The 12,082-nt window shown below is 43.4% G+C and overlaps 4 protein-coding genes across 7 annotated transcripts; 2 read left to right on the forward strand and 2 right to left on the reverse strand.

The window, feature by feature from the left end:
- Positions 1 to 175: 175 nt before the first annotated feature.
- Positions 176 to 2,703, reverse strand: LOC116205916 (plant UBX domain-containing protein 4). Its single transcript, XM_031538614.1, has 4 exons — positions 2,069 to 2,703; positions 1,379 to 1,664; positions 941 to 1,036; positions 176 to 843 (listed from the first exon to the last, which is right to left on the reverse strand). The coding sequence occupies exons 1-4, from the start codon at positions 2,590 to 2,592 to the stop codon at positions 451 to 453; spliced, it is 1,299 nt and encodes a 432-aa protein (XP_031394474.1). The 5' UTR covers positions 2,593 to 2,703; the 3' UTR covers positions 176 to 450.
- A 745-nt stretch (positions 2,704 to 3,448) lies between these two features.
- LOC116205918 (glycine-rich RNA-binding protein 4, mitochondrial-like) lies at positions 3,449 to 4,941 on the reverse strand. Its single transcript, XM_031538616.1, has 4 exons — positions 4,781 to 4,941; positions 4,616 to 4,684; positions 4,044 to 4,150; positions 3,449 to 3,930 (listed from the first exon to the last, which is right to left on the reverse strand). The coding sequence occupies exons 1-4, from the start codon at positions 4,902 to 4,904 to the stop codon at positions 3,817 to 3,819; spliced, it is 414 nt and encodes a 137-aa protein (XP_031394476.1). The 5' UTR covers positions 4,905 to 4,941; the 3' UTR covers positions 3,449 to 3,816.
- Positions 4,942 to 5,070: 129 nt separating this feature from the next.
- LOC116205919 (50S ribosomal protein L30) lies at positions 5,071 to 6,680 on the forward strand. 4 transcript variants are annotated; one of them, XM_031538617.1, is made up of 3 exons: positions 5,071 to 5,207; positions 5,839 to 6,054; positions 6,146 to 6,680. In XM_031538617.1, the coding sequence occupies exons 2-3, from the start codon at positions 5,863 to 5,865 to the stop codon at positions 6,275 to 6,277; spliced, it is 324 nt and encodes a 107-aa protein (XP_031394477.1). In that variant the 5' UTR covers positions 5,071 to 5,207; positions 5,839 to 5,862; the 3' UTR covers positions 6,278 to 6,680. The 4 variants fall into 4 exon arrangements, with proteins under 4 accessions (XP_031394477.1, XP_031394478.1, XP_031394480.1 ...); XM_031538618.1 differs by having other exon boundaries at positions 5,089 to 5,200; XM_031538620.1 differs by having other exon boundaries at positions 5,094 to 5,207; positions 5,851 to 6,054.
- A 551-nt stretch (positions 6,681 to 7,231) lies between these two features.
- Positions 7,232 to 11,647, forward strand: LOC116205917 (solute carrier family 35 member G1). The gene is made up of 10 exons (XM_031538615.1): positions 7,232 to 7,569; positions 8,019 to 8,172; positions 8,312 to 8,486; positions 9,251 to 9,366; positions 9,515 to 9,574; positions 9,875 to 10,025; positions 10,173 to 10,239; positions 10,800 to 10,871; positions 10,954 to 11,019; positions 11,124 to 11,647. Exons 1-10 carry the CDS (start codon positions 7,375 to 7,377, stop codon positions 11,256 to 11,258), a joined length of 1,191 nt encoding a protein of 396 aa, XP_031394475.1. The 5' UTR covers positions 7,232 to 7,374; the 3' UTR covers positions 11,259 to 11,647.
- The last annotated feature ends 435 nt before the right edge of the window (positions 11,648 to 12,082 follow it).

Consider the following 12,082-nt stretch of genomic DNA (forward strand, 5'->3'; position numbering starts at 1 on the left):
CAGTTTCTGGCTTTCGGTCCGTCGTAATCCGCTGCAGTCCTTGAATGTTTTTGTCCTTTGAAAGAATAGTTGGATCTACAGCTAATTCCAACTAATGAAACAGCTTGATGTGGCGATCGAGTTCTCGACTGAGCAGTGTTTCATCAGAAAGGTAGGGAAAGAAGTCATCTATCTCCGAATTCTCTTCCATCCGCATCAACTTCATTGTTAAAGCTAAATCAAGGCAATGGAAATCGCAATCGCCACACGATAAAGCCCAAATTCTCAAGGATTGTAAAAATAGATTTCAAATTCCTACTATTTGAGCCAAGCATCTCGATAGCAACATGTATGAAAATCATATCCAGGGAAGTATAGCAATTCCAGGACAGTATAGCAATTCGACTACTCCAAGTGACATCATAGCCAGTCGACTTCTCCAAGCAATGGGATCAGCAGCCCTCAGCATGCTCAGAGTTTCTGAATAACCACCGAATTAGCAATGCCAGCTTCCTCTATCGTTTGGTCCAGATTAGTCAGCTGCTTAGGAGGGAAACCCATGGTTTGCAGCTGGTAATTTTCAGGTCCACCGGGCCTTGATGCACTGATGAATAAGCGCACATCTCTAATCGTGTGAGCAAGGTTGAAGCGCGAGACCATTCGGGTCCCATCGGCTAGCCTGAGTTGGATTGAAGTAGATGGCAAGGATTCATCCACGACTGGGCCTGTCACTGGTGGTGGTTGGGTCGTGGCAGCAGCAGCAGCAGAAGAGCCGGTCGGCTCGGACGGAGCAGCATCAGAGGGGGCTGTGCCGCCCAAAGTTCTTCCTGTTCCACGGAACGGAGTTTGGCGTTTCTTTGGTTCCTGCACGAGAGAAGAATAAGACAGAGAGAGAGAGAGATAGAGAAATAATTAAGTAAAAGGACGGAGGAGAGTATCGGAGAGAAGACACATTACTTGCCTTATAAGCTTCCTCCCGCCTCACAAGATCGACATGAACTTGAGTCCTCCTATTTGCTGGCACAAGCTCCTTAGGGCACTCGGAATTCTTTATGCTCTACAAGGATGTGTATACAATCATGTTAGCTATCGATTCTTCATAAGAGACAAACAGCCAAGAAAACGACTAGTCACGTTCTACCTGATGCTCCTCCAACAGCAAAAAAAAAATCATGCAGTAATACAATGGATAAACTTAATAATCAGAATGTCTTAGTTTGAACTTCCATCATCCCCTCCTCGGATACTCTTAAACTTACGTGAGAGTTGCATCATATGGAAAGCATATTTCTAATCAAGCCAAACATCAACATGACAATGTGATTTTTTTTTTCGTGAAACACATGTGCAACTAATTATTCTAACTTCTCATCGGGCAGAGCCATCGAAACAAATTTACCTCCAAGAAAGATGCATTTTCAGGATCATCCAACCTCCGAAGAGGACCATCATCTATGGTAAACCCATTCTGCCAAAACGTGATTGCGTGGGAGACCACCTCCGGTGGCTCAGGAGGAGACTCCACAGTCTCCCCAGAAAGCAATCTCGCGGTTCCTGTGAAGCTTCGCGAGCTCGAACCTTGCAGGGGGTTGTCGGGCGGTCTCTCCACAGCTCCTGACCTTCTAGCCTGAGTGAAGATCGACTCCACATCGTTGCCCTTTGTAGGATCTTGGACCAGCATGCCACTGCACCAGAGAAGGAAGAAAAGATTCTACAATAATGCCATAGTCGAATTAACTCGAATCAAAGCATGCTATCCTTCCCAAAGTTTTTCTCTTTTCTTGGGATCCTTCATAGCTATCAGAACTGAATACGGTTACCAACATAAAGAGTTGCATATCATTGCTCTCTATCGATGGTTCACTGAAGCAAATCATAGGCTTTGAGAAAACATCAAGTTCATCAATTGCACATCAAATGTGGTTCCAAACTAATCAGGTCGAGTATGGAAACCCGATTTTCTAATCAAGAATGAACAAAGAATTTGACATCTCGAAATGTGGTTCGAAACTTATCAGGCTGCGTATGAGAACATGATTTTTTTTTTTTAATCAAGAATGAACAAGGAAATCGACAGTAAGGAAATTACCTCTTCTCACCACCAGTGTAGTACTCCTGCGGCTCATCGGAGTCACTGCCAGAGCCATCGCCGGTCGCACGATTCAAGTCAGCGAGCGTGCGGACGCCGCCACGCGTCCTGCTACCGGACGGCCTGTCCGCCTTCTTCTTCCCTGCACCACCGCGAGACCGCAGCTCGTAGGGCGCTCGAGTCTGGCGCACGGGCGACGAGGATCTGGACCGGGAGGGCGATCTCGACCGTGAGGGGGAGTACGACTGCGAGGGAGACTGGGAGGGGGACACAGACTGAGGAGGGGAATCGGGAGACGGAGGGGCGTTGATCGGCTGGGCGGCGGCAGCAGCCACGGCGGCGGGTCCGGCGGGTCCGCTGTCGAAGAAAGTGGAGACGGCGGCGTCAAGGTCCCAGTTGTGGCTCTCGAGGAAGAACTGGGCTTCTTCACGGGTCGAAGAAGTGATCTCGCAGAAGGAGCTGATCAGGGGAGAGTTGTTGCTAGGGTTGCCGATGACGGCGGATTCTTCGGCTTCGTTCTCCATTTTCCGGCGGCGGAGGCGGCGATCTCACTCTCGATCGGCTTCTTCTGAGCTTCCTTCTGGAAGCTCTGCTGAGAATGTGCGGACTCTTCCCTCGCGGTGGTGAAGGGAAGCGTCGTCAGCGGCTAAACGACGCCGTCTAATAATCGGTCCTATCGGGAAATTTGCTGCGACGCACCGTTTCAACTACCATCTTTCATGGCAAAAATAGCACGAATGGTCCTTGAACTTTGTCCCACTACTTTCATGTTATCCAATCAAGTCCCACAATTTTATGTAACAATTCAGTTTGATTCATCCATTGGAAACTTGTTTCAATTATCGGCAATGATCAAGGGGTTCTCTGCCGATCATGAATCATCCAAGGAAAAAATCCACTGATTGCAACATTGACACGGTCCTCTTGTAACAATTGGTATTGAAAAATCTGTAATCGAGGCCTAATGATCACAGTTAAGATGTCACTGACTGCATTTGAGTAACAGTAAAACTAGATATTATCTTATGATGGAGGATTTGATTAGATAAGATTGAAAGTAGAGGTGCTTAAATAAAAAGAATTTCTGAAGTTTAGAGTAATTTGTGCAAATAAAAAGATCATATAAATCACAACAAAAATTTGCAGCATATTATTAGCTTTGTAGGTCCTCTTGGATCAAATATGGCTTATATCATACTTCTATGAGATCTCTATCCTTATCTGAATGAAATTTCCAGCCATCCATATGTTTTACTTGGAAGCGCGGCCATCACAATTACACGACCATTTCTTTTCCTAGACTGCTCCCATTATACCAATGTTGGATATTAGTACTCGGATCGCAGAAGCACAGCACAAGGAAGATTATTGGCAATGGTATTCGAAGAAAAGGGCCCTGTAATTGCCACAGTAGTCATATTATAAGATGTGATCCCAATTCTGTAATACGAACAAGAGATGCCCTAGAACCATAAGAAATACATGAGCTTTATAAGCTATTCCATCGGCTCGGAGCACAAAGTGATACCTTTGAAACATGAGCGCACGGTAGAGGTAAGAGGAGTAGCAGAACAGAATCTCGAAGTTCAGCTAAAATTTATATTGTGATTTCAAGAAGATGCTTCAGAAGCAGCTCAGATTGAACTGAAACTGCATATCCTTCTTCACCAGTCTCCTGACAATGAAAGTTGAAGCCAATTCCATTTCTTCGGTAAATACAGCTGAAGACATGGCAAAAGAATGGCGGCTTAATCTTTCAGGCTCGTGACACTGCCAGTGCCTGGAAGGCGAGAGACTACGACCGGCGCACCGCGAACCTTTTCAAGGGCATAGCTTATTCTCAACGGTCGACCTAACAGCGCCTTCAGAAAAACATAAGAATTAAAAACCTACTTGATTAGATACATTTCCTGATTATCGATGCAATCAAAAAAAGGGGAGAGACAATATAAGGACTCTGATTCTACTCAGTCACCTTTCCGTCCATAGCATCTTTTGCACTTATAGCATCATCTTCTTTAGCAAAACTAACGAATCCAAAGCCTCTCGTCCTGCCACTGTCTTTATCATACAGGATCTTCACTGAAACAGAATAAAGACACCATCATCTGAGTATCTCAATCCCATGAATGATAGGCTCTGAAGTAAAATATGGAAATCATCACGATACGAAAATGCCATCAACATTTTCATGTTGATGCAATTGGCGCTATAGTTCTTCAAAGCCATGCCGCGAGAAAAATACAATCTTTAAGAATCTGATATCCTGAGAACTATAGTCCCTTCTGAACAATTCCAAAGCAAATTCATCATAGAATATGATGACTTCATAGAACTCATCATTGTGGGATATCATACCAACAGAGCAGGAGATTCATATCTTTCTTTGAAGATACAATATTTAACTGGTCCATATGAACATCAAAGCATGAAGAATCAATAGCCAAACATTCATTGAGAACATTCGTCGAGCATATAACGGAAGCATTGAACATAGGTGGTCAACTTTTTATGGTTCGTATCGGTTGGATATAGAGAATGGCTGACCTTCAGAGACCTCCCCGAAAGAAGAAAAAGCGTCGAGCAACGACTTCTCATCAACCGACCAGGATAGCCCTTGAAAACACAAAGAAAATGGCCGTCATCAATCATTCGAAGCAACAGCTCCATCTCACTCTTTTGACTCCGGCACAGCACAGAACTAGCACTCACCGCCGACGAAGAGTTTGGAGTTCAGGGAAGGCGACGACGGAGTGCAGAAGCCCCGCCACCAGTCAAAGGTGGCCGGTCTCCGAGCTGAAGCTTTTCTCGCCAAGGCAACGAGCGTCCTGTCCATATTCAGCGTCGGAGACGGAGACGAGCGGGCACAGGAAGGAGCCGAAGTTCACATCCACGCTTACATTCATTCATGGGCCCGTGAAAACTTATGGGCCGAGTATCCTTTGGGCTTCGAGTCTTCCTGAAGTGGGCCAACCCGACCCGACTTGTCCCGAGCCTTGCAGACTTGCAGTCCTCATCGTTCTGTTAGTCTTCTGAGCTGAGCTTTCAGCTGTGTAGCCGTGCCCTAATCCTCTCTCTCTCTCTCGACGCCGACGGTGGTGTAAGGCGGCGGAGGCTGCTTTCCGGCAAGGAGTAAAAAGAACTCTCTTTCTCTCCCTATCGCTCTTTCTCTGTCGTACATGCTGTCATTTGTCGCGTTCTGTGTTTCGCCCTTTGAGGATCGTTGCACAGACTGAGCTAGAGATTGCAGTAATCATCCAAATGAAGCTGTTTTCATGGAAGATTAAGCCCACTGATACTATTCACTATTGCTTTTTGATTGTGATTGAGCTGTGAAATGTGGATTCATTAGTGGAAGTTGGAGCTTTTGAATACTTTCTGCTGAATCGTGAGTTGTAGTCAGCATTGCATTTACTGTTTGGACTTCAATTTGCAGTGAGAAATAGATTGAACAACCGTCGATATTTTTATTGACTTTGCAAATATCGAAAATGCCATGGCATCTGATATTACTCGGGCTTGAGGCATAATTTAAAAGCTTTATGGAATTCAGTCGGAATATGCATTCGTGTAATGTGGCATCCATTTGTATTCTGAATTTCTGCGGTGTGGGTGGCATGCCATTGTAGGTTGCTTATGGAAGGCCCCTGTGAAGTGTCGTCTGTGATGCATCTCTTCAATTGTTGTTAACTCTGTCTGTGTGGATTGTCGGGTTACTGGGTATATTGCCTTCCGTTATCTTAAAATTTGTCGATTATTTTGTCTGACAGAGTTTGTTGAAGGGCATAAGAGGGATGAATGCGTTCAAGGCTTACAAGGCTTGTGTTCCAATCGCATGGAGCCCCAACCTATACATAACCTTGGTAAGGGGAATGCCTGGGACCAGAAGACTCCACAGGCGAACTCTGGAGGCTTTGCGTCTTCGCAAGTGTAACCGAACTGTTATGAGATGGAACACCCCAACTGTCCGGGGAATGCTCCAACAGGTTGTTCCACATCCAAATATCATTATTCATCCCTGCCCTGATCTTGTGTAGTCTTTTTAACCTCCGTGTCACCAATTGAACTCTGCAACAGGTTAAGAGACTAGTTGCAGTCGAGACGGAAGAAATGTACAAGGCACGGAAAGAAAAGGAGGCAAACCACAGAGCTCTGCGGCCCCCATTGGTTATAAGCCACTCATCAGCTTCTGCGAGCGGTTCTTCTTGAAAGCCAATCAGATCCTTCGGATGTCAGGTCCTTGCTTTGGCTTTGCGTTTCTCTCTTTTTCTTTCTAATCTCCTAGTCTTGTATCAGGAGATCGACTATGATGAGATGGCATTTAGTGGTTTCCATGATCAGTGAATAACACTTGGTTCAAATACCATACAAATTTGTCAACAAGTATCTCGCGTAGCTGATACTTTGATGAACACATCCTCTGGTCATGGAAAAGAAGGCCTGTTTTTCGATTGAAACAGCTTTGCTTGGATGCTATATGGTACTGATTACAATTATAGATGTGCATTCTATACCAGTTTGGGGTCTGGATCATCTTGCAATTTATGTACAGAGATGCTGTCGATCTGCTCCTGATCTAATCTGCTCCAACCGCTCTAAGTTTTCTTGACCATGTCCATGTGATTGATTGCTACCGGAGAGGAGCCGGAGCTTAGTTTGTCCCATTCAATTTGCGCAATAGGATGTGCCACTTTGATCCGGAACTCGTAATAGAATATTATCACGTGAATATGAATACAGATGCGATAATCAGAAGATGAAGGTTCCCTCTTAAGAACCTCTTTGCTCGTAAGATCTGAGTTCAAGTATAAATTTCCATCTATTCCATTTTAGAAGAAATGAGATCTTGCTCTGAAGCACAGTCTTGATCGTTAACACAAAAACTTGAATACGATAAAGGGACACGGATGTAGTAATCTTATAGCTATTAGGCCTTCCTTTTCGAGCTCCAAGGGCCTCATGGCAGGACATTTATTCAAACTGTATTGAAATGATGATGTTCTTCCACGTACAATGGGCCCCACATACAGCTCAAAAAATATATGAAAAAATGATAAATAAGGATGTGTTGCCAGTGGGCCCCACAGACAGCCTAATCAGAACAAGCCTGCCACGTGGATCGACCAATTTTGACCGTATGCACATAATAACACACACTATCTCCTGGCTCCTGCAACTGCAGCAAGGAAATATATGTGGGTGAATGACTAATGACTCTTGACCTAACGTGTTCGCTTGTGATGATGCCCGAAGTTCCTTTCGCTTCAATCCTCGGCTGGAGCTAAGGGGTTCTCTTTGCTGGAGGAATGGCATCCCCGGAGCCCGGTGACAGAGATCCGTCGGTGGAGCTGGTCGTCTGCGACGTGCCAGCACCGGCGCCAGCAGGAACCGACAGCGGCGGCGGAGGAGGAGCCTCGGAGGAGATAGCACCGCTGCTGAGCCAATCAGCGAAACCCAAGATCAACATCTTTACCCTCTCCTATCCCCGGAGAAAAGCAAGGGTGCGATTTCATTTTTAAGCCTCAAGTTTCAGCTCTGAGCTCGATCATCTCTGCATTAAGTTCTGGTCTAGATATGTTTGAATTGTTCCGGGGTGATTCATTCGTGGATGATCTAAAGCAGACTCCTTTTGATAATTATCTTAAACAAAGCCTATTGGGTGGGGAAGTTCTAATCTTGAGCTTATAATGGTAGTCAGAGCAGTATATTTGAGCTGATTCAATGTGGAAAAGCTCGGGCCTTTGTGCTAGAGGGGCTTTTTGTGGTCTATTAGACTATTTTCGAGCAATGGTGTTTCGTTGCATCCGTATTTGGAATGTTGTAAGCTGTTCGAGAAACTTTTACTCTGGGAAAGGGAGCATCCATTAGATCAGTGCAAATTATAGTGTATGATATTAGGCGTCGAGGCACAACGCGAGAGTTGTATTTGAAGTATTGTGTGTATTTGCAGGAGCAAGTGATAAGATCACAAGAGACCGAGGGATCTCCCTTTCTTCATTTTGTTTCTTTGCTCTGGAGTGGATCCAGGTACTCTGGTCTGTTGTGCATGGTTGTATCATCTGCTTTCTACCTTCTGATGGAAATCATATCCGATGCCTTCTCGGGTAAGTGAGTGGCTTTCTCTTGCACATACTTTAGTTTTTGACAGATAGTTACTTCTCTCTGGTTATGTGCCTCTACATTCATTCCTGATCTCTGCGTACCTATTATTTGTTGATGCTGTTTCATACTCTCTCATGGCAGTTCAGCCGATTCCATTGTACGAGACAGTATTTGCTCGGAGCACAATTATTTTGATTTTGTCATGTTCGTGGTTGAGGAGGAGTGGCCAGCCTATATTTGAGCCCAGACATGTCAGAAAGTTCTTAGTTTTAAGAGCCCTGCTGGGATATCTCTCCTTAATGGGTTTCATATTTTGGTCAGTGAAACTATGTGCTTCTTGTGGTGAATAAACAGCCTGATGTACTTACTGGTTCCTGCCTGGGTGCAATCTGTATATGATGACAGAGATATTTAAGCTGTGTTACTTTTAGCATCATTGGTTTCCTTCAGGAATTTAATGAGTACTTCCACTTGGGATTCTTATTGGGTAGTGAAGCGAAAGGGTTTGTCACGGTATAGGCAAGTAATATTCTTCTTGGTGCAGGAATGGTTTTAATAGTGTAGGAAACTCATTTAGGATAGCTATTTCAGTATTGTGGCAAGAGGAATTTCATCAGCATCTAAATAGCTGTTGTCCCAATTCTTCAAAGCCTCTGTAGAGATTTCTCTCGCCTTGTTTATTGATAAAACAACTTATATACAAACACTGATGCCAAGATTGAACATTTGAAAATGGGTTAGCATAGACAACCATCATACACTATACAAGACCTAAATCTGGAAATAATCCCTTTCATGGAATCTGGTAAGTCATAAGATTGAACCATAGATTGTTATTATCATTTTATTTAAATGGGCAACATATAGATGGCATACGTTTGGAAATTACGCCTTTTTTGCGTATGTTCTTTCTCACTTTCCTATGTCATCCTTACTTCCTTGGTATTTTGGTTTTGCTTCCTTACATGAACCTGGCACTGCAGAACCCTTGGATTTCATGCTACTTCATGCTTGCTTTGTTGGACATTTGCAAAATTTATCTCTAGTAACTCGACTTGAATGTCTTTTTCCACATTTCAGCATTCAAAGATTACCTTTGTCTCAGGCCACTGTTCTGAGCTTCACTACCCCAATTATGGCCTCTATTGCAGCAAGAATAATGTTGAATGAAAAGTTGAGAATCGGGGAAATAGGAGGTATGGTTATGATTAGCATTTTTTTTTTGTCTTAAACAACATTTTTCGGCCCCCCTCATTATTGTTGGGCAATATGGCCATCTTTCTCTTTCGCTTGAGGTTGGCCAGCAATTTTCCTTTTTATGGATGGTGGGTGAATCCTGTGCAGGTCTTGCTTGCAGTTTCTTTGGTTTGCTCTTCATTTTTCAGCCAACGCTCATCAGACAAGGTACAGAAGTGAGTTAGCAGAGCCTTTAGGTATATGTTTTAATTTTGACTTCCTGGGGATATGTTGGGAACAAGAAAAGTTTTATCTCATTGTTGTTCTGCTATTTTAAGTTGCCATTGCATTAAAAGAATGTCCTTCTGTCTGTCTCCATCCCACTTCCTTCTGTCTACAGAAATGTCTTATGGCGCCACATTAGAAACAAAACTGGGGATTATTTTAGCGCTGTGAATTTCCTCTTATGCTTTCTTGTGAATAAATGGTTGTTTTACAATTTTGTGCTCTAATTGTTGAACCTTGCAGGAGGCTTGAGTAAGGCTGGGGAACTGAGTGTCGTGTACTTTCAGGGAAGTCACCATATATATGCTGTCTTAGTTGGCATATTCGCTGCAATAACAGGTGGAATCAGCTACTGCTGTATACGTGCAGCATCCAGGGAATCCAGTCAACCAATGTAAGTTTCATGAATCAATTATTGACGTTCAATGCAGTATGCTCTACATCTGGATTTATGATACTATATCTTTCTGAAATTTCCATTACATATTAAAGCATATTGATGTCAAATATATTCATAAATATTTTACCTACGCATTTGCAGGAGCTCGTTGTTTTCATTTAGCTTGCTGGCTGCCCCTGCAGCAGCAATTTGTACATTTTTATTTGAAGTAAGTTCATGGCTTTGTCTATATAAATCTTTAGAAAAAGCCTTCTTATTTTGACTTTGTTTTACATTCTGCTTTTTGTTATTGACTGTTGTAACAACTCGATTAAGAACTTTGGCATGTCACTGCCTTGTTTGGAAGATGGATTGGACCACTAGCAAGAACGATTTCCTAGATGTTCACCTTAAATGCCACTATTTGGAATTGCTGGTAGTCTTGGCAAATTTCAATATAGAATTGTGTATCATTAATCATGTTTGGCTATGAAATGGTTGGAAACGGGAGGAAAACTGTTTCTCAGTACTTTTAGGGTTAAGTCTTTCACTCTCTGGCTCTTTGGAATGAAAAAGCAATGATTACCGTCTCCACATGGCATAACTTGCATGCTTATAATAATGGAAACAGTTGTGCAAAAATCAAAAAGTCATTCTTCTTCGTGCAGGATTGACACTGCATGACATAATCTGAGAAAATAAAGTAAATCAATCACTGATTTTCGAAGTTTACCTTAAGCTACTGTCTTTAGTGTGTCCTGAGTATGAAGACTGGATCTCATGATGCAGGTTTTTGTGCTTCCGGGGATTTACTCACTCTTCATAATGGTTATGCTTGGTCTACTTGCTTTTTTCGCGGAGGTATTACTGTAACAACTGATCTGATTACTCGCTTTGTTATTTTACCCTCGAATGGTTTCTAATGTCTACATCACGGATGCAGTTATTACTAGCGCGTGCTCTTCAGCTCGAAAAAACCAGCAAAGCTGCAAATGTTCAGTTCATAGAGGTACATCCTTATTCAGGCTATGCTCTCTCTCGTGAATTAGATGACCTTTAACCGTAGGATTCAATCTCATTTGAATTTTGATTTGTTTATTGCTTGTTTTACAGGTTGCCTTCTTACAGTTACGGGGAATCGGTCTGAGACTAGTGGCTCCCTCTTTTGGACACCTTGTTGGGTGCTTGCTGATCCTAATATCAGCGGGTTACACAATTTACGCCGGACCTGATAAAGAGACGGGCTGAGAGGGAATAGGCGAATACAGAAACACGTACTCTCTGATAGCTGTCAGCGACCTGATAAAGAAACACGTGCAAAAGCCGATGAAAACAATTCACCGACCATCCTTTCTCATTGTTGTTGATCTCGAAAGGGGAAAGAAAGGGAAATGTTCTTCGGGGACCCCTCCTTCATCAGCCTCAGTTGGATCAAAGGGTGAAAGGATCTTCGAACTTTTCTTGTAACTAAAGATAGATAAAGAAGGTTAAAAGGGCTTTAGGATCTCTGTCATTGTTTGCCCCCTCCCGCCTGTTTTGATTCTTTGTCCATGTGAAGGAGAAAGTGATGGGTGAGGGACCTCACAGTGTTTTACTGACTCGCATCTCTATATGATAAGTTGAGAACTTTGTCATCATCTTTCATCTGTCTGTTTCGGCGAGGCGATTACGATGTATGAATGAGGTGTTCGTTTCTCTGCCCCTTCGAGGACGTCAGTTTTGGAGCTCGAATGCAATACCTCAGTAGATCGAGGAAAGCAATGCAAATTCTGTCAAACTTCTGAGAAAATGCTGGAGAAAAGCTTGTCCGATTGCGGGAACTCATGCCAGGGAGCCCTCGAACCTTGTCGAACCATCGGAAACCTTGCACGTCCTGGGAATTCAGGCAATTGTAAGTCTTTATTCATTGACAATCAGGTCCAAAAATGTTGGCTTTGGACTTGTTGCACAATTTCACCGACGAGGTTGGATTGAATAAGAGTGAGTGAAGAGTTTAGGCTTCAACAGACAGCTCCGCACCTGCACAAATGGCAAGAAGGAACAGACAAAATTCAAGTGGCTGTCGCACAGAC

This window comes from Punica granatum, chromosome 4 (assembly GCF_007655135.1).
Source record: "Punica granatum isolate Tunisia-2019 chromosome 4, ASM765513v2, whole genome shotgun sequence".
NCBI classification, from domain to species: domain Eukaryota; kingdom Viridiplantae; phylum Streptophyta; class Magnoliopsida; order Myrtales; family Lythraceae; genus Punica; species Punica granatum.

What these genes read in the sequence shown, in the direction of transcription:
- LOC116205917 (XM_031538615.1), top strand. Translation starts at nt 7,375, where the DNA reads ATGGCATCCCCGGAGCCCGGTGACAGAGATCCGTCGGTGGAGCTGGTC. An exon ending in ATCCCCGGAGAAAAGCAAGG is followed by an intron (nt 7,570 to 8,018) that starts GTGCGATTTCAT and finishes GTGTATTTGCAG; the next exon opens with GAGCAAGTGATAAGATCACA. An exon ending in GCCAACGCTCATCAGACAAG is followed by an intron (nt 9,575 to 9,874) that starts GTACAGAAGTGA and finishes TGAACCTTGCAG; the next exon opens with GAGGCTTGAGTAAGGCTGGG.
- LOC116205918 (XM_031538616.1), bottom strand. Translation starts at nt 4,904, where the DNA reads ATGGACAGGACGCTCGTTGCCTTGGCGAGAAAAGCTTCAGCTCGGAGA. An exon ending in CTCCAAACTCTTCGTCGGCG is followed by an intron (nt 4,685 to 4,780) that starts GTGAGTGCTAGT and finishes TGTGTTTTCAAG; the next exon opens with GGCTATCCTGGTCGGTTGAT. An exon ending in TTTCGGGGAGGTCTCTGAAG is followed by an intron (nt 4,151 to 4,615) that starts GTCAGCCATTCT and finishes ATTCTGTTTCAG; the next exon opens with TGAAGATCCTGTATGATAAA.
- LOC116205916 (XM_031538614.1), bottom strand. Translation starts at nt 2,592, where the DNA reads ATGGAGAACGAAGCCGAAGAATCCGCCGTCATCGGCAACCCTAGCAAC. An exon ending in TACACTGGTGGTGAGAAGAG is followed by an intron (nt 1,665 to 2,068) that starts GTAATTTCCTTA and finishes TCTCTGGTGCAG; the next exon opens with TGGCATGCTGGTCCAAGATC. An exon ending in AAAATGCATCTTTCTTGGAG is followed by an intron (nt 1,037 to 1,378) that starts GTAAATTTGTTT and finishes ACATCCTTGTAG; the next exon opens with AGCATAAAGAATTCCGAGTG.
- LOC116205919 (XM_031538617.1), top strand. Translation starts at nt 5,863, where the DNA reads ATGAATGCGTTCAAGGCTTACAAGGCTTGTGTTCCAATCGCATGGAGC. An exon ending in TCCGGGGAATGCTCCAACAG is followed by an intron (nt 6,055 to 6,145) that starts GTTGTTCCACAT and finishes ACTCTGCAACAG; the next exon opens with GTTAAGAGACTAGTTGCAGT.